The sequence below is a fragment of the Acanthopagrus latus genome, chromosome 8, assembly GCF_904848185.1.
Source record: "Acanthopagrus latus isolate v.2019 chromosome 8, fAcaLat1.1, whole genome shotgun sequence".
NCBI classification, from domain to species: domain Eukaryota; kingdom Metazoa; phylum Chordata; class Actinopteri; order Spariformes; family Sparidae; genus Acanthopagrus; species Acanthopagrus latus.
In genome coordinates this window covers 20,925,409-20,949,765 of record NC_051046.1, presented here as the reverse complement: position 1 = coordinate 20,949,765, position 24,357 = coordinate 20,925,409, and the positions used below count along the sequence as shown (strand labels likewise).

General features: G+C 41.2%; 1 protein-coding gene and 1 long non-coding RNA gene across 7 annotated transcripts in view; one reads left to right on the top strand and one right to left on the bottom strand.

Moving 5' to 3' along the window:
* Positions 1-3,712: 3,712 nt before the first annotated feature.
* Positions 3,713-24,357, bottom strand: part of LOC119023686 (chemokine-like protein TAFA-5) — a 36,754-nt gene continuing 16,109 nt past the window's right edge. For 3 of the 6 annotated variants that reach the window (XM_037105770.1, XM_037105772.1, XM_037105774.1), the window contains exon 3: positions 22,790-23,685. In XM_037105770.1, coding sequence (XP_036961665.1) covers positions 23,525-23,685 — 161 coding nt within the window. In that variant the 3' untranslated portion in view covers positions 22,790-23,524. The other 3 variants (XM_037105773.1, XM_037105771.1, XR_005076312.1) reach the window with 3 other exon arrangements.
* On the top strand, positions 11,944-14,019 carry LOC119023687. Its single transcript, XR_005076313.1, has 3 exons — positions 11,944-12,168; positions 12,294-12,413; positions 13,141-14,019. It is a non-coding gene; the product is annotated as an uncharacterized LOC119023687 (long non-coding RNA).

The following is a 24,357-nucleotide window of genomic DNA, read 5'->3' as shown; positions in this document are numbered from 1 at the left end:
AACTGGGCTAATAGTGCTGTGGGGGGAGAAGTAGGCCAGAATTTAAAGTTAATAAATAAAAGAGGATAATGTAAGAGCAGTGAAGCCTCAGAGAGCTCAGCCTACATTCAGCTCAATATTTTTAGTTCATCTGACGCCAGAACACTGACACATTCAGCTGGTGAATTCAGCGGGAAAATGTCTGAACACGTCTGAGGGCTTCTGTTTGACAGGGAGACGACTGAGTCTGCAACACCCGTCAGTCTGAGGAGCCAGCTGTGGATATAAATCACCTGTTTACAACGAATGTCCTCATCTGTACATCTCCAGTGAACCACCTCTGCACTGCAAGAAACATGATGCTATCTGTGTTGTCTCTGTTGTCTTTGTCTCTGTGCTAATTGTTTTGTGCCGAACGGTGTTGTCTGAAGGTCAGGGCTTCATCATACCGTTTTGATCTCAATCTTGTTGAATAATTCTCATTATATAATTCTCATTATCTGAAGATATCAAAACTGCATACGTCATCCTCAAAACATTACCTCAAGGTTAAATCTTTATCTGTTCATGAGCTAATTGGTTTAGCTTTTCATCGCTTTTATACTTCTTCAGTGATCATAGCATGTTTTGTTTGTTTTCAAATTTACAGTTAAGCACTTTAACAAAAAAAAAAAGGAGAGAGGACGCTGGTAAGATGACCCCGCCACTTTTTAGAAGCATAAAACATGTACTGAAAAATAGAGAAGTTGATAAACAAATGAGAATTATTTACTCTACATCAGCACCTGCAGTTGAAATTATCACAAAAATGTAACCCAGGACCTGATATATAGTCGTAGTAAGCAACAGCCTACAACATGTGCAAGAAAGTGTGACAGCATATGCTGTCAAATTACAAGGTAAAACATTCAGTGGAATGAACAGTTAGCTAAGGTTTGCAAACATACTAAGATCACTGTGTTTTATAAAGCAGATTTTGGAATTAGAATTAAAAATGTATGAGATTAAATATTTGGATATCAATTCAAATTGCACTCAGTTATGATTTTGCATGGTGTAATGTGTACTTCATGAATGAACAAAATTACAGACTTAAAAGTACAGTACAAGTACCCCAGAATGTACTTAATTACAGTGTAGGAGTACTTTTAATTACTTACTTACACCCCTGCGTGCAGTCCAGTACTTACAAAAGTAATTTCTCACATCTACTTCTTTTTCCTTCTTTAACATTGTGTGATTTCCTTTGCAGGAAATTATTCCACTGCAGCCTGAGACAAATCCTGCCTCAAATGGATAAATAATAATAAAAGGACACTACTTTGTTCCTTTTTCATAAATAGTGAAAGACGTCTCAGAACCCAGAGCGAACAAATATCACAACGAAGAAACTCTCGATGTCCACATCACTGTGTTGAACACAGTAAACATATCCCCCCCGCCCCACAGAGAAACCTTTCGGCCTGTTTCCTCTTCTTGTCTTCAATACAAAACTCAAATGGGACATTAGAAGAAAAAAACCTTTGATGAAAGACAAACTTGTGTTTTCTGTTTAATGAAAAACATGGTTTATAATGGCAGAGCATCAAAACAGAGACTTGAGTCCATCTTCTGCAGTTATGATGATGAATAAGGCAATGACCTACAGACACACTGCATTATGGGATTTTGGTGTATATAACTTATAATAACTGAAGGAAAAATCGATCCCACTTTCTCCTAAACAAGATTTATAAGTTGTAACAAATGACTAGATGGATGTTAATCGCTTTGATTTCTCTCTTTAATTCAGGAAAAGGGTAATTTATCAACAGTTTGCTAACAGTGACTGTGGACTCGATGAGCTATTGTAAGAAACCTAAAAACAGACTTCACTACAGAAAGAACCAGCTAACAGGATTTTTTCACTACCAAGCAAATCAAAACAACTGACCTTAAAGTGTTGGTAAATCAGCCGTCAACTACTCATAAAACCATTAGTTACAACTTATAAATGCTTTGAAAAGAGTGATTTATAAGAAAGTGGCATCAGGACTCTTTTCCCCCACGCCTGCTTTGAAACGGTGCGACTGTCTGAAACCGTAAGCGAGCGTTGAACAGCAGCGAGGTTCAAACTTCGGCAGCTGGCTGTGAATCCAGTTCATGACGAGCACATCGGAGAGTCAAATAAGATTTTCTACAAAGATACAACATATAAAATTGTTAAATATATAACTTTAGGCTCTTGAAAATACATTTAATGCCTCTTTCCCCTCAAACAGACACGACAGCTCGGCTTCTGGTGTGAAACGGCTGCTTCAGTGAAACCTTCGGCGCCCCGTCAGCATGTTGTCTGAATGTGGCACTGAGACATGTCAAATCTGTTTTAATGCATATCGTAGTCGGGTGGAGAAGAGCCAGAAATCAGTTAGAATTCTGCATTTACTATGATAAAAAGTAAAAACTTTGCACGCTGGCTCTAAACTCGATGGAGAATATACTGAAGTTGTTTTAGTGTGTGTGGAAATGTCATCCGTCAATGTCGACAGACCACTGACGGATGACTAAATTACTAAAATTCAGCTCCTGTACCTGGAATGTGAACATGATATGAAGCACAGTGTAGAAATGTAGATATGATAGATGACACATACATATTTGAAAACGTCTGTGGTTTTCAGAAATGGGAAATTCAAACACTTTAATTTGTTGACTGGGCTGGAAACAAAAAAAAATATCTGTAAGTGTTTTATTTTGTTTTATTTTAAATTCAGTTGTCAGGATGTTCATTCAGGCTCATTCAGCAGCTGTTTGGCTGTCAGTTCACTTGTTACAAACATAAACACAGCAAGACTTTTTGTGAAGTCAGTGCTGTTTTGCTTCGTATGTTTTCACAGATGGGGAAAAATGATTGAGGAACTTCGAAAGATTATTCTGACAAAACGCTTTTTTTCCTCTACAAGTCATAAATACAGGAGGGAACACAATTTAGACCACACTTACAAAATAGATCACCGGAAAATAATGTCTCCACTGAACCCTCGGGGCTTCTGTAGTTTTGTTTTGAAACTATGCAAAAACAAAACACATAAAAATGGTCTGCAAGAGGCTCAAATTATTGAGTGTAGTCTTGAATGATTGCTTAAGTTTAAGTGGACTCCTGTAAAAGTACATTCACCTGGTTGGATGTGTTGCTGCCCTGGTTAACTGGCAGTTTTCCAAGTCTGCCTCTAATCTTCAAAATTTGTCAGAATTGCACAGTTTTATGTTCTTATCATAAAAATGTCTTCTGTGATTTCTCACTTTCTCCATCTGACTGACACGCAGCACATGAACAGCTGTGCTGTCCCAACAGAAACACCCACAGCTTCTCTCCTCGCACAGATACTTAGAAGTTTTATCATTAACTCATATACATTTTTTTTTTTTTACTTTGCTTAGTTAAGTCACTTACTGTATAATAACACAACGTGTTCATTTCTTTACATGGATACGGTGGTGTGTGTGTGTGGGAGGGCTTCTGAGAGTCTCCGCCCCTCTAAGAACGTCTCACCGCTGGCTCTGTTCATCTTTGGTCTGTAAAAACGAAACAGAGTTTTGTGCCAAACAAAAAGAAATCGATCCGGCAGCTAGTCATAATCCACTTTTTTCAAATCTCCTGGAGAGCAAACGGAGTCACTTCCTTCCCAGACAGGACTTCAAGCTGCAGTTTCCACAGGTCACCCGAGCACGAGGGAGGGCGTGCCGACGCCTCGCTCTGTGGCTCTGATGGCGACTGATGGTTGGTCATCAGCAGCTGCTGCGGCGTCAGTGGATGCTCCGCTTGGTGATGATGGGCGATGGGCGATGGGAACCGGTCTTTCTCTGGGGAGCGCCTGTCCTTGCCGCCGCTGTCAGGAGACCTGGAGGACAGAAATGAGTGACGTTAGAAGAGAATCTGACAACCAATCAGAACGTCTGGGGGCCTGCGGCGGGGGGGGCTATCCAACTACATGAGCCTGACGTGTGTAAGTATAAAGGAAGTTATTATGTCACATACATAAATGTAGAAAAGGTCCTATTTAAGAAGATTTTTAAGTCTCACTCGCAGTTCGACAATAAACTGACACTGCGGGATGGCGGCTGACCAGTCCTTCAATCCCGTGTGTCAGTTTTTGATGAGCTGGGAATGAGAACATGAATTTAGTATTCAGTAAATCTAGAATTCAAACATCAGGCTCTGCTACAAAAAGACAGAGAAAGATGAATAACATGAAAAATACAGTCCAATTCTAGTTCTGCTCATTAGATGTAAAAATGTGTATCAGTTCCAGTACTTCGAAGGTGCTGTTTTAAATGAAACTAATACATATCAACTGTAAAGGTAAAAGTCATTGATTTGGTTCAGGCTGGTTGATTAAAACTGTCGCCAGCAGCTCAGTTTGAGCGTCCTCAGCGTCATGCTTTCCTCCCGGCTGCTCTTGGTGAGCGTCTCAACTCTGCTGGGCTTCATTAGAGGGAACGAGCCTCGCACCAGCCGCAGAATTAAAAACCACACAGCCCTTCATCCAATTACAGCAGCTGAGCGGGAGATGAAACCGAACACACTGACACGATGGGAATTCACACGGCAACGCGTCTCTGCACGCGAGAGACACAGAGGGAGGAGGTAACATGCCGAGTAACATTCAGAGAAACATCATCAAAGTACGACTGGCTGAAGAGCCTGAAAAGAGCTCCTCAGCCTGCTTGTCAAACAACCAGTCAACCAATCTCACTGATGAACTTTCTATGTTTTCATGTACGTGCACTCTCATTTCTCACTATTATTCCAACAATATTAAGGATTAGATACAGTTATAAGGGCCTCAGTCGGCGTTTTTATGGCGGTCTGTGACACATGACCTCTTGCCCGTTTGCAGCAAATAGTCTATTTCAACCAGCTCAGGATATAATGTTCACAGTTAACATTTATGCAAACCACAGATACATCCAGTGTTGACAGTTGTACCAAAGGTGGCATTACACTGTTCACATTACATGTTTATTAACCAGCTGTCGAGGGGGGAAGTGGATGGGTAGGTGGGGGTGTTATTACAGCCAACAATGACGTTGAACAGGTGACCACACTTCGAGTCACACTACTGGATATGTTTAAGGACACCTGGAGACACTCAGTGGCACAGTGTGCTGACCAAATCTGGCTATTTGTTCACGGGATGTCGATTCATCTCTGTTTTTGATCTGTGATCCAACCCCAACTAAATGTTTTTTGCGCCTAAACTTAAATAGACCATAAGCACGGCGTTGTGATGAGAGAAACACAGAAAATTCAACCTAAACAGACATCCAGTTTTAACGTGGCAGAAACGTTCTTCCCTAACATTTTTTTCTGGTGATTTTAACCCAAACCATGTTTCCCAAAACCTAGACCAAAGAAAAAACTGAAGAGAAAGCTGAAAAAAAAAGGAAGATAATGAGCAAATAAGTATAACGATGTTCCTAACAGGATGCAAAACTTGTTCTCAACCCATTTATCCATGATGGCTTGTTCCAGATGCAAACTTTGTTACTTAGTGGAGATGATGGTCCTGGAGAAACTATTATTATGACATTCAAGGAGCATCATGACAATGGCATATAGATGGGTTCACATATATTTGAAAAACCAGTCCATCTCAATGCCAGTGGGCGTATTTGACAACCTGCGAATGAGACCAGGCTTGAGCCACCCCACACTCTCACATGACAGCAGCTCCACCCAGTATGCAGAGTGTGCATCTCATGAAGTGTGGACATATGGTCCCCCTGAAGGCTCTGAGATGGATCATAAATATGAAGCTCTGGGGACAAAGGAGCAGGGACACTTCATCTCTGTCCCCTCTGTGGAGGCAGAGCTCCTTGTAATTGCTCTCAGGTAAGGACTCACAAAAAGAAGAAGTAGTAGAGGAAGAAGAAGAAGAAGAAGAAGAAGCACCTCTGAGCCGCTCACCCCTGAATTATTCATGGTTATCCTGTTTGACTGCTGCTGGAATTCAAAAAGAGCCGGAGGAGTCAGACAAGGACAAGTTGGATTACACTGAGAACCATACATCACTCTGTAACAGCATCAACATTCAGACCGTCCCTAAACGCGCCGCTAACAGCTGATTAAACATGGAGGTGAAGGTGTGTTTGGAACATTTTTAATGTGTTGCGCAAACGTGGAGCGTTTTTGCAGGAAATAAAATAACACTCCAGGCTTTCACTGCTGCTGGGAAACTCTGAGCCCAAGTCATGATCAGACCTGAGCGAACACTGAAATAATCACACAGCACAACACAGCGGGGTCGAGCCTTCAGTCCTCAACCTCAAGTGTTTAGACGATGTGTTCAGTAATCGAGTGATTGTTTCTGTGGTTATGGTGCAGACTGAGACTGCAAGCAGCTAAGACGGCATGACTGTTCATGGTGCAGGTTCAACAGAAAAACGGCCTCAGACAATAATGAACAAAATGAATCAGCAAAGGCAGGAGGAAGAGCGTGGAGCCAAAAAGGCGGCATATAGGCACAAAGAAGGCGTGTCTGCCACTGAACCAAAACAGGAAGAGGCAAAAAAAAATTCACCAGTTTCAGAGTGTAGGTTAATAGCTTGGAGGTTAGATAGTGGAGATAGCGGAAGGAAGGGTTGAATAGGTGCCCAGTGACGGCGTTATAGCGACTGGTAAGTCAGACTACATGGTTGGTACAGTGGTGTGTCACAGAGTGACAGTGCAGTGAGTTTCCTTTTCCCTCACAAACGATCTTTAGCTGAGCACACACACCTGCTGCAGAGAGCTCGTTACGGAATTAACATCAATTACCTACAGCTGATAAAATCTGCAGCCGGTGACGTTTATCATTTGACTGAAAAAGTGGCGTTGTCAGCACCGTCTGAAAATGAGACGCTTCTACCTGAGTTATTTCCACAGCTTAATGAATTTGGATTCCTGCCATCCTGGACCTCGTCTTTCAGGGCCCAATCTGCTGACGGCCTCAGGACGCCGTCGGTTCGAAGTGAAAGGAAAACAGATGATGTGATGTGACAGCCTTCAAACTCCTCCTGAGTGTTTACAGGGAGGTTTAAGTCAAACTGACCACTGACAGTTTCCGTCTGATCAGAAGACAAGGTGAAAACAGCAGCTGTAATCTTTTCCTGTTAAAAAAAAGGGGAAAAAAAAAAGAAACTATTTACAGGATATTCAGTTGCTGAATTTGCATCATGCCGTGTTCACAGTCACCTTCTCTTCAAGGAGAATTGGATTTCTGTCTGATTGAGCAGACTGTGATTTGTTCCTCTGTCTTTTTCTCCCGGTGTGACCGAAAATAAATTCAAAGTGTTTTCTACCAGACACGCACAAACGTACGGAAACATACAGACAGGAAAAGTCACACACTTTTTTTCAAGGACACGTTGTGATGAAACAACAACAACAACAACGAAAAAACCCCTCCAGGTGAGCCAATGCAGCGAGACACAAATGAGTTCTGCTTTCAGCTGCGATGCCTGATTACACCTTTGCAACGGCAAATTACACCCTCGCTCCGCAGACTGTAATGATCATGTACGAATGAAAGGGATGAAATGAAACGCTGAACGCTTTCAGCTGCTCCAAGCCACACAGCTCAAAGAGATGAACAGATGAACAGCATGCGCGCGGGTTTCACCTCTTCAACTCCAACACCCTCCTAAAAAACACGCACCTGAGGCTCCATCATTACCGACTGATCCAGATCAAACTCTTTACTTTATTTTGTTTCTGGTGAAGATCGTGTCCAAAGATCTGTCAGACTGAACGAGATCAGACAGAATGAAATCAAAAATGCTGATATTTACTTTAATGCTATTTAAACCTGCAATAACTGATCTATTTGGAGAAAAAAAGTTTTGAACAAACATCAACATGTCATCAACTTCTAAGTTGTGGCTACTGGGTCGATTCCAAAACCTTTCTTGACTATTAATCATTCACACACCAAAACATGTCAATAAAAACTGACTTCAGGCTCAGCTCTGAATCATTAGGCCCAGTAAAAACAACAAACTCCTCACAGATCAAATGTTAAAAAACAGCCGGACATCATCAGGTGCCCGCATCTCCAGCAGGACCGACCAGACTGATCAGACGCTTCCTTCACCAAAGCAGCTGTGACCACACAGTTTAAACCGTTGCTTTGATTGGCTCGGGCTAAAGCCTGGCAGCCCAGTGGGATCAATTACATGAAGAAGATCAGAACGCAACACCTGTCATGCATCGCTTGCTCCTTTCCCCTTAGTGGAAGAGGGCTTTTAATCCACAGCCAGGTGTTTTGACAAATAACTGGAGATTCACCGAGCAGTTTACTGACTGTGCGCACCAAGTGAAGGAAGTGGACAACCAAACTGTAGAGTCCCTGTGTCTGGACCTGTTCTTCACTCCAATGAAGAGAAAGCTTTAAAGCAGCAGCATTACAGTGATACAAACATGGCAACTGTGAAAGGAGGAAGAGGAGGCCAGCCCGGTCACCAGGACATAATGTTGGCGTTAACGTTTCTTCACACCACAGTAACACATTAAAACCCCTTACCCACTCTTTTAACATACAGAACAGCAGGTTTGTGAGAGTTTTCAGACACAGCCAGTAGCTGTGCTTTGGCTTATGGTAAAAATGCTCAGATAAGGTCAACCAAGGCGGTGATCGTAGCCCAAATTATCTCTGATTAGGTAGTAAATCACACAAAGATGTTGATGAAGATGTTGATGCCTCATCGTTCATGTAGTAGTGAGCTGGCTGCAGGCGTGATTGGGACCTGGCTTTCAGGCTTCAAACACAGCACACTCTTTGAGATATATTTGGCACTGATTGATTTCACCTTTCACCTTTCCGTGTCATTCACTCAGTACCCTTTAAAGTACCGAGTTGGTACCCAGTCCCACTGGACACACTGTGTTTCCTTTGATAGCTCATTTTGTAATTGAAGTCGGCTCCTGTTTCACCAAATCTTTCTTTTTAATCAACCTTTCTTTAATCAGGTACTGTCTGCAGCTCGTCAGTTGATGGCAAACACAATTTATAGCAGGAGAACAACTCAATAAGCAGATATGATCAGAGACTCTGAGGAGGGGAGAATGTGTTCTCAAGAAGGAACAGAGACAACAGAGACGAGCCTCATCGTGTTGTTAGTTACACATCAGCTTAAATCACTTTACTGCTCTATAACAGCAAATACAGGCTTCAGTTATCAGACGTGTGTGTGTGTGTGTGTGTGTGTGTGTGTGTGTTATCTGCTGTGTCCATGATAAACACAGCAGCTGGGAGTAAACTGGAAAGCAGGCGGCCTTGTTTTCCAACATAATTGCTTTATGATGAATTGCAACTGGTGATGAGAAACAATGAGCTCCGCTTCTATTTATTTCATTTCCAAAGCAAAAAAAAAAACAAAACAACAAGCCAGAAGTCGTCTCATTAATACTGCAATGCTGCGGCTTCTTAAAAAATTAAAGAGAGCTAACCCCCCCCCTTTTTTTAATACTCTTGGAGCCTATAGATGTTTAAAATCCTCCTGGGATGTTACAGTCTGCCTCTGAGACACACAGGTGAGTTGTCAGGTGAAGCTTCTCTGAGATACCACTGACATGAAACTGAATCATTTGTAAGAGAGAAGAAAGTGAGAGCTGCTCCGCCTCGAGTTGACGTAGAAGATACTAGATCATAAACCAAAGTATGAGGCAAATTCAAATCTGATCTGATGATGGCGTTTAATCGACCAGAGTTATAACAATTAATCCTGAGAAGGATGTCAGTGTAACTGCAATCCATCTGGCGGTGTTGTGAGTAGCGTCTTCACCCGTCTACAAAGGATCTGTGACAACATTTGAGTCCCCATCAGCTTGTAGAGACATCAGGGGAACACTGAGTCTCATTATATATCACCAGTTATATCCTCTACACTTTCTGTACATCCCCGTAAGCCTGTAAACCTCCTCAGGGCTAATTGAACATCATTTGTCCCTCTGATCGTGCTTTCTGAGCTTTAATGAACGCTGATTTCTCTCCTCGTGTAAACACTGTAGAGCTGCGTGTCGGCCCGCCCACTCACTGCTGGGTCTCTGTAATTTAATTTGCCTTACAGCGAGTCAATCAGATCTGCTGTCCTTCATTAGCAGAGCAGCTTGTTTGTGTGAAGCTCCCCTTTTTTTTTTTTTTTTTTTTTAAATGGAGATTTCCTCGTCTGTGTATCTGGCGCAGAGCTGCAGGCGGCAGGCGCAACAGCGCACTGACGTCTCTCAGCCAAATGAAGACAAGAGATGAGAGAGCGCTGTTTGTGTGTGAGACACCGGGGAGACATTCATCAGCCAGAGGACAAGCTCAGAGGATCAAACATCTTCTCCCAGCATCCTTTGCTTCCAGCCAGAGTCAGGATTATGGTATAGACTGAAAGGAAACCTCAAACCATCATTCCTACATGATATCACACTGTGAGGCTTGTTCTGGCATCATCTATACCCCAAATGTTCTGCTCAGGGATGCTACAGTGAATAAGTGAAACAACTGATAACTTAAATAAAGATGACTTATGTTTATTTTAGAAATAATAATAACATGAGCATAAGGGTTATGACAAAATGGAAATATTGGCATTGATTCTGGTGACTGGGTTGAAATAATACAGGAAAGTTTGGTGTGTTTTCGTGCTTGGTCTGAGAAACGTTGTAAACCATCTTGAAAACGTCCAGGAAAGGTTTCGCCACTGTAGAAATGCTCATGACAACACAGATATCAACGTAAAACATATTTGCCAAAGTTTCAACAAAGGTGGTAAAGGAACCACTGAGAACAGTCAAGAAGAGACTAAATCCCCCAACATGTGTCCATGCTGCAGGAGTGTGTGTGTGCCCTCAAGAGGCCGAGAGATGACGCTCCAGCGATCTGACTCTGAATTTCATGACGGCGGGCAGCTCCTCGCTCTGCTGTCCATCTTTAAAACAACAAGTTCCCAACGGAGGAGAAACTCTCAGACAGGGCAGAGAGGAGGGAGGTTTGTAAGTGTCCCGAGGTGTGAAAGTCAGCGGCGGTTTGACAGACTTCATTATTCAGAGAGCGGTCCGACTCGTCACAAACCAACCAACCAGAACGCAGGAGTGAAGGAGTGAGCGGAGGTTTGGTGTGTCGATGCAGGACGCTGTCAGACACTCAGAGGAAGCTCTGCTCTGACCTGCAGACAGAACGTTACAGTCGTCTTTCTGCATTAGTCTCATTCCTTAAACATCACGTAAACTGAGAGGTGGTGTTTGTCATCAGAGCAGCTGTATGGGTTTCTCCTGGAAAATGCACATTTCTGGACCATGAATTCAAGTAAACTGAGTTCTGATTTTCACCTGAGAGCTGGTGCAGGATCAGACTTCATACAGGACTGCAACTAACAATTATTATATCAATTAAACTATGAATGATATGTTGTATTAATCAGAAAATTGTTTAGTTTATAAAATCTCTGCAAAGGGCCATCCCATCCCCATCTTCATGTCTTGTTCTCTTAAAACAATAGTCCAAATCAGGAATGTTAACGGCTATCAGTTATCAGTATCAAGTGATGCATGCTGGTCTGTAGGTTAGTTTGCGTACAGACACAGTTCACAGTTCACAAATGAATGTTTTCAAGAGACAGTGATGATAATCAGGCTGAGAGTCCTTGGCTGAACAGAAAATGACAGAGAACTGGAGGAAGACAAAGATCTGTGTTTTAAAAATCAACAAATCTTGAATGAGGTTTGGTGGATGTGATTATAGTCGCTGCATGAAGAGGCTCTTGAAACAACTCCTGTTAATCAGCCGCTGAGAGCACTCATGGGTAGCAATTATTCAATCAACACACACACACACACACACACGCACACACACACACGCACACACACACACACACACACACACACACACGCACACACACACACACACACACACACACTGGCTTTTGGCTGTTATTTTGATAAGCGGTGTCCTTGTTAGATGATGTCCTCACGCTATTAGAAGCTGATGGTAAAATCAGATCTTTGATTGAAATTAAACTGCCGGGGAGGAAAAGAAGGAAGGAAAGACAGAGGGATAAAAGGAGAGGAGGAAAGAAAGAATTGACCTATGTCACTGATAGAACACTAGCAAAGTCAAGATGCCTCACCATAAAACATGGGCTCAAATAAGAAAAGCCAGCGTACTGAGAAAGGACGCTGCTGGGGTGAGACAGACAGACACGATTTCAGTCACATGTGAATGAGGCCGAACAGGTTCGGGTTCTCTCTAGTCCAGTTTGGTTCTGTTCTCACCGTGGTGGTCTTGACTCGGCCTCCTGGTTGCGTGCAGGTCCAGCCCGACTGGTTCACCAGGAGATTACAGCCTTCGTCATCCAAACACGGCGACATCTCGCACCACTGTCGACTCCACACGATACGAACTGAGGGAGAAGAGGAGGAGGAGAGACAGGTGAGTTGTTTAGTCTTCATTTCTTTTTAATTCTCTTTTAGAATAGAGGACGTGTTTGTGTTGAGCACTAAATTTGCATGCTTGTTTTTCCTCACGTTGCTATGACACTGCTGCATGACCAGGCAGTTCCTGTCTTCAGTGATGTTTTCACATGTAATTTAAGATACATATATATGTTTATAATCCAAACTCTTCTTAAAGTCTGTCAGCAGACAAACAGCTGATTTGTTTCCTCCTTCCACTGAACTCTTACTCCACTAGTAATCCACGTATGCATCTTATACATTATCATTCATTATTGTTTCTGTTAAATAATTAGGTTACCTGTATGATGTAAAGTCGTTAACACACCACCATACAGAATATCATGATAAGTAATGTCAGTGACTGGCTGGTAGGGCAGTGTCACGGTTTGGAAAAATAAATATTATTATAAATATTATCATTTTTTACTTTTTTCTTCCAGTCTAACAACATCATGACAGCATGAGTCAATTTTACAGAGTGAGGAAACTTTTTCTTGTACAAATGTTTCTTTATTACTTTTGCCTTAAAATCATTCTGAAATGACAACCCTTTTCCTGTAAAATTCCAGCTCACTTTCATAATGTCACAGCTTTTTCTATAAAATTAAAACTTTTTTCTGACAAATTTATCAGACTTTGCTCTAAAAACTGTGACTATTTATGTCTATTTGTTTCCTCTTCATTTTTTAAATTTCCAAAAGAAACGACACACAGTGAACCCACAAATCAAACAACCAAACCTGAACCAGAGGGAGGCTGTTTGGATTCATACAATGGATGCATTGGTCTCAGTAAGGACACAGATATCTTGTTTTCTTTTCCCTCTGTCTTTACGGCCTTTTGGGATGTTATATTATGTGTATAGGTGGCGATTTGGTATGTTTTAACCTTTTGTGTCCTCTCATCTCTTGTTTTATCATTGCTCCATTGCTCCAAATGGCTGTGGCTGCTGTAAAGGTGAGGCCACATGGTTTGGGTGGGGCCTCGATTAGGACCTGATGGTTGAAAGGTGTTGGCTTTTTTTTTAATGATTTGGCCACAACAGTAAAAGCTTTTTAAATTTCCTTTGTTGTTCTTAATAATTTTGTGGATTGTTTTTGGAATCTCCCTTTTTCCAAGAGTACCTAAAACATTTTTTTCCCGACATTTTGTTAAATAGAGCAACCAGTCATTGTCTCTTTTTTACATGTAAGCTAGAACATCATATAATGTCTTTCTTGTAAAATTTAAAAAATAAAGTATGACTTCAGTCTGAAAACATTACAACTAATAAAGTTGTTTTGACCGAATGAGTCTATTTTATTTTATCTGACTTGTTTTGTGTCTGTGTAACTACTTCAAGTGCTTTATTTGCCCCCCGGGGACAAATGAAGCACTTGAAGTAGTTGTACAGACTATTGAATTTAATTGAAATGTTTAAATTCATTTTGTCTTGAAGTAACAGCTATTTCTTGTAAAATTACTTGTATTTTCATATGTCTTGAAATTACAACTTTGTTCTCACAAATATATACTACAGTGTCATTTTCATCAGACTTTGTTACAAATTACAACTTTGTTATTTAGCCTTTATTCTTTAAATCTCCAAAGAATAAACGCACCAAACCAAACATGCGAGTACTGACTGTGTTTACTGTACACACCTCTCTCAGCTATTTATAAAGAAATAGGACATTCTCACATCTGCATTTGCATATTTTGGCTCCCTGATTGGCCCACAGAGAGGAGGGGTGATGAAGATGAGGAGGAGAACAAGGAAGGAGCAAACAAGAAAAAAATGAATCACAGGACGTTTGGTGCCATCAGAGGCAGAGACATCCTGGCTTTTAGTCCCTTGTATGTGTTACACTCTAAGAACAGTGGATCCTACATCTCCCATAATGCAGCCAGGTGTCATCTCATCATCAGCCCCTCTTGGCACCTCCAGTAAACAATGCAGGCTCAGATAATTTGATGATGTCTCTATGGAATCATCAGGGTCATTTTTCAAGAGCCAGAAAATACTTCTTAGCATCTAAATATAACAAACCCTGAGCTGTATGTGTAAAAAATGTTGACACGATCCCTTTTAAGAAGATTTAAATACCCTGTTAAGAAAGCTATGTGTTTCCATTACTGATGTTCATGTGTAAAAACAGGTGGATTTTCCCTTTGATTAAGAATCACATCTCCAGATAATCAAGATTACAAACAGTCAAAACTGAGAAGGTCAAAGGTCACAGTGATAAGAGAGAGTGACAAAGAACATGCTGTTCATTTTTCAGCAGAATCTGGAACAAACATCTGTCAGCAATGAACTATATGTGCATCTCATTAAATATGGCCGCTGGTCCCAGAGGGGAAAAACACACCAGGGAGAAGCAAGAGTGATGCTTATCATTTTGGAGAGGAAGGAGAAAACACAACAACATGAATGACAGTGTGTAGGTACGAAGATCAGTCTTCTCATATGATGGTACTGACTGACATGATTGCCCAAAATGAACAGCGTTGGCTCTAAAATACTGAAATATATGATGATCTGATGACGTTGAATACTGAACATGATGATCTTGAGCTTGCTTAGCTGATCGTTGTGTACAGTCTGTTTATTGTATATAAGGGCTGAATTAGGAGTGAAATGAGCATCTGTGCGATTGTTTTTAAAACTTGCTGTAATCACTCAGTTATCCAGAGCAAGCATGCGGAAATCAAAGTCAGAGTAGCTCATTTAGTTTCATTTAATTTATATAATCGTCAATTGGATGTCAGGATTCAACAAAAAGGGGAACCAAATGCAAGACGCTAATGCAGACAGGTAACTGAATGAAAAATGAGCTTTTAATAACAAAAGCCAAAAAAACAGATTCCATGACTTGCGAAATACAAAAGCCACACAAAGCACAAACCAAAAGCAAATGCAAAATCAAAAGGCAGGGCTACAAACCACGTGTAACACAGAGAATCAGTAATAAAAAGCATGATACATATCACAGAGAGATGGGAGCGGGAGACACAGGAACAGGGAAACTTAATGAACTGACGAAGAGAACAAGGAGCACAAAAAGACGGCAGTGATAATTGGACGCAGGTGAAACACGTCAGGGACGGCCAGGCAATCGCAAATGTAGGAAACTTAGACAAAGGAAGGAAATGTGAAGTGCAGCAAGACACGGAGGATATTACTTTAAAATAAAAAAACAATAAATAACAAAACCACAGATTCAAGCAATGACATTAGATGAATGAAACACTGAATAAAATGCTGAGTATCAATTCTGGTGATAACAGTTTAATCAATCATTTAGTCTACAACAGTATTGATGCCACAATGCCAAACTGACAGATTCGCCAGTTAACCTGTAAAAAAAAAAAATGGCGGTAATATGCAGCATTGTAACACAATCAAGTGTTACACAATGTTATATAAAGTGTCATTACACTCCATAATAAACACAACATGACATAACGCAGCACATCTCAAAATAACCTGCCAACACCTGTTTTTCCTGGGTTTATCCAGTATTTCATGGTCAACACGGTTTCTCTCGTTAACTCACACACTACATTCAATTCCAACCCATTTGTTACCTCAACCTGGCAACCCAGAATCTGATTAAATATCAGCATTTGCAGGCAGACGGGCCAGGTAACTTTGCTGATGTCTAAGTGCCAGGGCAGGATAGCGTCTGAACAAACCCAAAAGTTGGGAGGTAGGTTATGACTGAGAGGTAATGTAATCTAACACAGGACAACACATCTCCAGTTGAGGAATTGTGAACCAGCGACACATTTTCTTACCCAGAGAACCCATAAAAGGCTCTGTGTGCAGTCACAAACACACACTCGTGGCGGCTGTCGGGCCAGCCAGCTGATCCTGTGTCCAGCCTCTCTCCTCCTGTCGTCTCATTTGAAAATGAATTCCCCACTCGCGAAGATCTCCGGCTGTTTGTGTGACACTTTACTGGCCGAATCATTCCCGTCGTTCCGGCCTCGCTCTCATTCCCCAAACTAAATTACGCTCCGTACAGAGCCCGGGGAAAGATGAAGAAAATGAAAGTCTGTAATACATAACCAGGTAATCAGTCCTCCCATCGGAGCAGCAGAGCAGTGGTGTGATTGTGATAGCCCGTTAGGCCCCAATTATCAGACCAATTTCCTATTGAAGAGCTGCTCCTCTCAGCCATGATACTTAATTAAATTCTCACATGGCTCACACCTCTATCAAGATGGAGAGAGAGCAGTCCTGCTCCCGACAGAGGAAATGCTTCAACAGCTTATGAAAGATAATTTTTAGAATTCAGGTTAACATTTACACAAATGTGTGAGGAATATTACAAGCTAGAGGTAAGCCGAGGCTACCGACAGTCACTGTCATTATGTGTCATCGCTTACAGGTGTAACTGTAATTTGATCTATATAAAATAAAATGTAGTGCACTGAAGCATTGCATTGTGGGATTTCTAGGAGAATGTAGAGTACATGTATTGAACACAACTTTTTTGGGAACTTAGAGCATAAACTTCACTCACTCACTGCCGCTGCATAGAGCAAATATAAAGGTCACAGCTCTTCTTCTCTGCTGATAATGTCATCAACATTCCTACTGTCAACAATCCCCAGTGTTGGAGGGGAAGAGGGCTTTGTAAGCTGCCAATTACTAGCTGAATTACAGCACAGATACCCGATGGAGGAATTTAGTTTGGTTGGAGAAAGTTGTTTAAACTGAAAAAAAGTTACATGTGATGAAACTCTACAAGGACAAACTGATTAAAACTTGATAGCCCTGTATCACTTTTAATCCTAACCTTCCTTGATAAGCATTTATACTCCCCACATCTGTAACAGTGAACCACAAGGACAGCGAAACAATGCTGCTGGAATCATAATCTCCATTGTCTTATAATAAAATAAGAGAATTTGATGCAGACCTGCATCAAACTGTACCGACACATAGATACCAGCCACCTACCTACTCCAGATTTTTTCCATAAAGATCCCTTAATGCCCATCCTTTAGCTGGATCAACACCAAAGGTCTCCCACTTTGTGAAACATATGATTGTATAAACAATATTAGTACATAGGCTCAGGAACACTTGGCTGTAGTTGGCTTCCTCAACACTGATAATCCTGTTAATATCCCTGCTGCCCGGTGTGTGTGTGTGTGTGTGTGTGTGTGTGTGTGTGTCTCGTGCTGCTCAGGTTTGTATGGAAACCTTTCACCACTTCTCTCCCTGTGGCTCAGCGGTGCAGCACTGAGCGCGCTCAGATTCCCCCTGAGACACAATGAACGGTGTCAGACAGCAGAGCGACAGGAAACAGCAGCGCCCTGTTAGTTTCTGAGAGGACGACGTGTAATCACAGCTCCTCCAAGATTCCTGCTGAGGACGAGGATGGAAGCCGACAGCGGCCGCCGCATTTGTTGATTCGTCTCCTTTCTCCATCGTCCCAGGACGCCTCCGCTGAGTGAGCACGCCGCACGCTTCCCTCTGTAACACCTCCATTACCTCTGTGGTGTCGGTACGTTTCAGCAGATGCCTCACTGCGAGGCTGTAAGTGCTGCTGTTTCCTGAAATCAGCTGGAAGTGTTCAGACTGGAGGACAAAATGTTCAACCAGGACTGGAAACAGTTCTGTCAAATAAATATTTGGATCCAAATGTGTTTCATTTGATATTAAAGGGGACAGTTCTCTTCAGTTGTGCTGCACAGATAAACTTGCCTTGCCTTACTATTGTGATGGTGTCTTTACAGGACTCCTTTAAAAAAAATCCTTTAGACAGCTGCAACTAATTCGGGACGCTGCTGCCTGAGTCCTAACAAGGACCAAAAAGTATGAACTATTCAGATCTCTGAGGTCATCACGTTCATAACAAACATATGATAACATTGTGTAAATAATCCAGAGCGTCTTCAATCAGTTCTGCTTCTTTCTGCTGCCACCTGCCATACCAGTATACTACAGAGCAGTTCACTCCTCAGGCCAGGTCCTCCTGAACTCTTTCTCAACACTCCAAATAGATGTAGCAGGGCTCCAGCACTAAACCCTCATTTCTATTTTTAAAAGCCATTTAAAAATGATAAATAAGTCTACCTTGTGCCTTGCAGATTGGGGCAATGTACCTAAATGCTGGTTGCCACTGATGACTAAAAGCAAAAACAAAGCAGAGGGAAAAGATGCAGTAAATATAGCGACATACTACCACAGTATGTGGCTTCCACTGCCAGGCAAAATCACTTCAAATATGACATACCAGAGTAAGGAGAGAAAAAGTTGTGTCTCCAGTGCCAGAGCTTTTTGGATTCCTTAAATTCTTTGTAGATACCTCAAGAGCATCATTTTTATCTGGCCCATATAATCGCGTAGTGAAGATCTGATATTGTGATAGTCCTACTTCAAGCACTCTTTAAATGTACACTTTGTGAATTTTGACAGGAGTGTGTGAGCTGTATTACATTTTTTCACACGGGGAAAAAAAGTGGTGGAGCATCCTTTTGGTAGGCTCAGGGAGCACGAAACCCATTATCACAGTCACAACATCAGTGACTGTTTTCATATAAATTGCTTTTTCCTGCCTTTTGTCTTGTTCAAAACCCTTAAACTGTAGAAGTGTGAAAAGAATCTCCATCATTCCTGTAATTTAGGGCTCAGTATCTTGCTCAAGGTCACTTGAACACGCGGAGGAGCCGAGGACTGAACCCGCAAAGAAACGGAGTCTGTGTGTTTTCAGGTGTTAAATATAGAAAAGAGTCAGAACCAGAGAACAGACTCTCACATTAACAAACGGTGTTGAGGATTAATCTCAGGTATCGGTGAACACCTGAACACCTGCGAGCGCTGCATCACTGCGCTGATTAATGAACGACCGCAACGCAGATCCATCCGCCGCCGCTGCCGCTCAGCGCAGTTCATTTATCCGAAAAAGAGAGGAGGCCATTTTGTAATCGCTTCATTCATCAAACACGCCGTCCAGAAGGAGGGACGCCACTTCGTCCCCCAAGGACGAGAGGAGCGGAGACAAAAGAACGAGGGACAAACAAAGAGGAAACGAGGCGGAGAACAAACAGATGGAAGAAAATAAAAACTGTGCTGCGGTGTAAACAGGAAGTGAAAACAGTGACCATCGTTCCTCTTTTAAAGAACAGGCAGATAGAGTTTGATGAGCATTTCTGTTCTTTTGTTATCTTCCCTTGTTTTCTGGCTCCGTTTTTGCTGACTCTCATTTTTGCTTTTCTCTTTTTAATCATCTTTTCGTCTAATCTTGATCCTCTCGATTTGTTCGTAACTTGTTTCCTTTTGTCCTTCTTTAAATGTCTTCTTTTCTGAGGATCTGTCTCACTTATATTTCTGCAGAAGCACATTGTATTTGACACAGACAAAAAAGGAGATGTTTCCCCTTTGAGTTATAAGGGATTGCAATTTAGCTTAAGTAGGATTACAATTATAAGATCAAAATCTTTAAATGAAGAAGGAGAATAGAAAACCTTTATCTTTTACATACGGGATCATTTTTCTCACAGGAATTCCAAAATAGTTTCTCCATATACACATTTTATTGCCACAAAATAAAAGTGAACTTAAGTGTGTGGCATGGTGTAATTGTTTTTGTTGTTCTCGTGTAGATCTCTTCAATTTATTCTGAGATAAATATCATAATACTGACACGCAGAAATCATTAAAACTAGAAAATGTGTCTTTTTCTTCTGTGAAAAATATCTGCTGTGTCTATAATTCATCTTCCTTTCCTTTCCTCCCTCCGTATGTTTTCCCCCTCCATTCTGTCGTCACGTCTGAGATCAGAGCAGGTCAAAACACCACTAAGACTCCTGAACATCGAACAGTCCCTGAACGCACCACCTCTCTGCCCTTTTCAGTTCATCTCCACCTGCTGAGAAGCAGAATGGTTTCATCTCTTGTTTGTTTGTTTTTTTCCCACTATACGTTCACTATGAACAGCTGTTTGGCCTTTTCTCTTAATTCATCGCTGAGAGTCTGATAGCGTTAATGTCTGACTCAAAACAGCAGTGGGCGATTTTCTAAATCAGTAGCATCTTTCTGTTTTATATGAGGTGTGAAAAAGCAGAGGGGGTGGATAACATTTATGTGCAGGAGCTTTTTAAAATCAAAGTTAGAGACAGAGCCATGCTTTTCGAACCAGAGTTAATTAAACATTTCCATCCTGTTTGAGTTTCCGTATCTGTAAACATGTTGGTTCTCTCTGTGTGATAAGTACAGTGTGACTTCCTGCGGTGCATGCTGGGATTATCCCGCTCACAGTGGGAACTCCACACCGGAACCGCAACCCAAACCCACGGTTTAGGGCAGCCGAGCCAGACCTTAGCTATGTTCAGAGGACAGATATGAACTGACTACGGTCTGATCTCTTCCCTTGAGCCCGGCTGGTGGATTTCAACAGCAGAACAGCACGAAGCAAAGCGAGCAGATACAAACTGACGTAAATACCAACATGCAGTTCTCGTCGGCACTGGAAAGGTCAGCCGTATCAAAATAGAGGTCTGAGTTTTATTCAAGGCTTTCTGAACGCCACACACAGTGGAAAGATCTGGAAAGCTGTTTTGATTAAATAAAACAAGACAGAAATTTGTCCATCACAGAAACACATTGCTGTGCCTGCTCGATTAACATATTTAAAAAATGTATTATTCATTCATCTAGTTATTTGCTATCTGTTAAAATAAGGAGGTGCATCTATGAAAATGTGTTGTAAAGAAAGAAATATGAGTAATAAAGTGTTTCATGCATGGTGTCCACTAAAGTTGATGGATATTTAGAAGACATTTGTAACCATATAAGTTTAGGTACTGTGTCCAAATCACCATGAAGTGGATCCAAAAAGCCTTGTCCACAGTTTTATTTGATTACTGTCTGCATATCGTTTTATCATTTTGAGTTATGGCATCATAAATCAAACATGGCAGAGAAAGGACAAGGAGCACGAAGTACACCGGGGATAACTGTTAAATCATCTTATGCTCAGAAAATAAGAATTAAACTAAACTATTTCAACTAAATGCACTGCTAGAAATACATTTATCCAGATTTTACTGAAATATTTTGTTTACATTTTCTCCTCTTCTGGGAATAAATGTCTCCATTCTGCATATTTTGATTATTTATCTTACTTATCTTATTTTGTATGTCTTATTCAATATCATGAAGTAATTAACATTTCAATTAATATTTATTTGAGGCTATCTGACATCAATATTAAAGAGTTTGTAGATTGTATCTAAGTCTACAAGGCCCAGTTATGTCTAAATAGGTCCAACTGGCAGAATAATGCCTTTGGTGCATAATGTCCACAAGAGTAGACGGATGTATTTTCAACTGCAGGGGAAAATTTACAAGAAATATATTAATATAATCTAGGCAAAGTTATTTCTAATATCTCTTGTTTAGCTGAAAAATGTTTGTGTACCTGGATAAAGGATTTTACAGTTATCTTTGAGTCTTTTATTACTGACGCATGGTTGATCCATAACTCCTTCAAAATGCCACATTTTTTAGTTGTTTAGTTGTTTGTTGCTATGATTTTTTTCCTTCACTTTTTTAAGATTTAAAACAAACATTGAAAAAAAGGTAACACTCACATTTTCAGGTCTGGAAATGTCAAAAGTAAGTTAAGCATCGGATTTAAATGTATCTGAATATTCTGATCTTTTCTAACAAGCAGGTAATAATAGCTGGTCAATTCATTTCCAGGAAACTTCTGACTGTTTTCTGTCAAACTCCTGCTCAGTGAATTGAAATACTGTCTTAATAAATACGGCAAAAAAAAATTGTGTAAAAAAAACAAAACAAAAACAACTGCTCTTTTACTCTTGACGTATAAATATGTACTTAAAAAACATAGGAACTTCTAATAAAATATGTATATAATAGCACCTACAACATTAAAGAACATCTGATGATGTGTCAATAATCATTTCCAACAACGTAACAATAGACCATTTGTATTAATGCAACTTTTGCTGAAGTGAATGATCTGAATACTGAACAGTTGTTTACCTCGTTCTGGAGACACATTTGCTTCTGTTTTTTGACGTGACTTTTCATGCCTCCCCCAAAAATGTCCCTTGGGTTGAATAAAGTTGTATTTTATCTGAAAAACACCATTATTTTTCTCCGTGAAACGCTGAAGAGACTTTGGAGTTTATGTTACCTGAGATTGCAGCAGTAAACACAAATCGACTCAAATACCAACATGAGGCTCCGTAAAGGTCACAGAGAAACTCAGACGAAGGCTAAAGTTTGCACTGAATACAATTCTTACCGTTGGACAATTATTACAGGCTCTGTCACCTTGTTCATCGTTAACATTTGTATTTGCGTCTCTATTAAATGAACAATATCACCAAGAGAATGTATATTTCCACAAAAGTATTCCATATGAAGAGAACGACTGGCTGTCCACATACTTTTGTCCACATATTGCCTCAATATTTATTAGCTACGGTCTATGTAAAACATGGAGTTTTTTCCCTTTTCAGCTCTAGAGTTTTTAGCCCAACATCCCCCTTGCTTAACAACCGGCAGCACCTCCGGGTCATCCACCGCCAACAGGAGGTCACTGCGAGTTTGTGCAGGTTTGGTTTTCCTTTTTCTGAGATGTTCAGGGAGGAAAAAACAGGAAGCTGCTGATGAGTCTCTGAGCTCGGAAAACAGGTCGCAGCCATCAGCAGCGTTCTCACATCGAGTCTGCAGCTGAAAATATCCTCCCAGAGCAGCAGAGCACGTTCAAACAGCTCCGATCACTGACAACACGAACTTTAATTCAGCTCCAACAACACAAGCTTTAACCTGTTCAGTCCCGGCCCGCAAACTATCCCTCTGTAAGATTTGTGAGGCAACATCTTTTCTGAATTAAATAAGAAAAAAAAAAAAAGAACGTACAACAAAAAGCTGGAAGTGGGGAGAATCTGCCATCCTTTAGCTCTGTCAACACTGTTTATTGTAGGTAAAAGCAGACTTTCCCTCTGGAAATTAGCTTGAATCTGTCTGCTTGGATTTAAAAGGTCACTTCAGATGAACATAGTATAGACACCTCTCCACCTTGCAGTCCGACAGTAGAGTTCAGTCAGAGCTCAAACCTTTTCAGTGGACAAGATGAAGTTTTTCTGCTGATGAGGCGAAAACGCAATCTTCATCACATCCTGTTTGATGTGATGATGTGGGATCGTGTGTCCTTCATCCTGACCACAGGAAATCATTGCTGATGTGAGGAAACATCTATCTGAAGACGAATCTGAGGGGGGGAAAAAAACATTTGAAGTTCTGTTCAACTGAAGCTTTACTGAAGAGAGAGCAGCAGGAGAGACGGCGGCGGTTCTTTAACTCGGCTGAGCAACTGTTCACAGTCCCTGCCTGCAAATCCCTGCAGTGTCCCTCCAGCTGTTGCCATTGTTTTCCAGATGGCAGAAAGAGAAATAGGAAGAGAAAGGAAAGAGACAGCCGGTGATGAAATGAAATGCAACTCTGGGCTGTTCCCATCTGGGCCGTGACTTTCTGAACCTCGTCGTCCAGATGAAGAGATGTGGAGGATTTAGAGGGAGGCTGCAGGTGTGTGTGCGTTTGCCTCCTTTAGGAAGTTCAAGGCTCAAGCTGCGAGCTGACGGTGACTTTCAGAGAGGGCTCAGCATTCTGATGGCATCTCAGCTCACAATGAAACAACACTCCCCTGAAAATAACATTAATTCACTCTCAATTTACCCTCAAAGATACAACAAACACATCAGACATCCAACTGGTGTTTGTGAAGATTAGCAACATTTATAAAGTGAAGTTTGTTCACATTCAGGTGACAAAGACCTCTAGGAAGTATTGTATTGATGACGAACGCAAAAAAAGGAAGTCAGGTGATCGGCAATATCAAAGCTAATCGAATCGTTGTGTTTCCATTGTGCCTACTCCTTTTGAG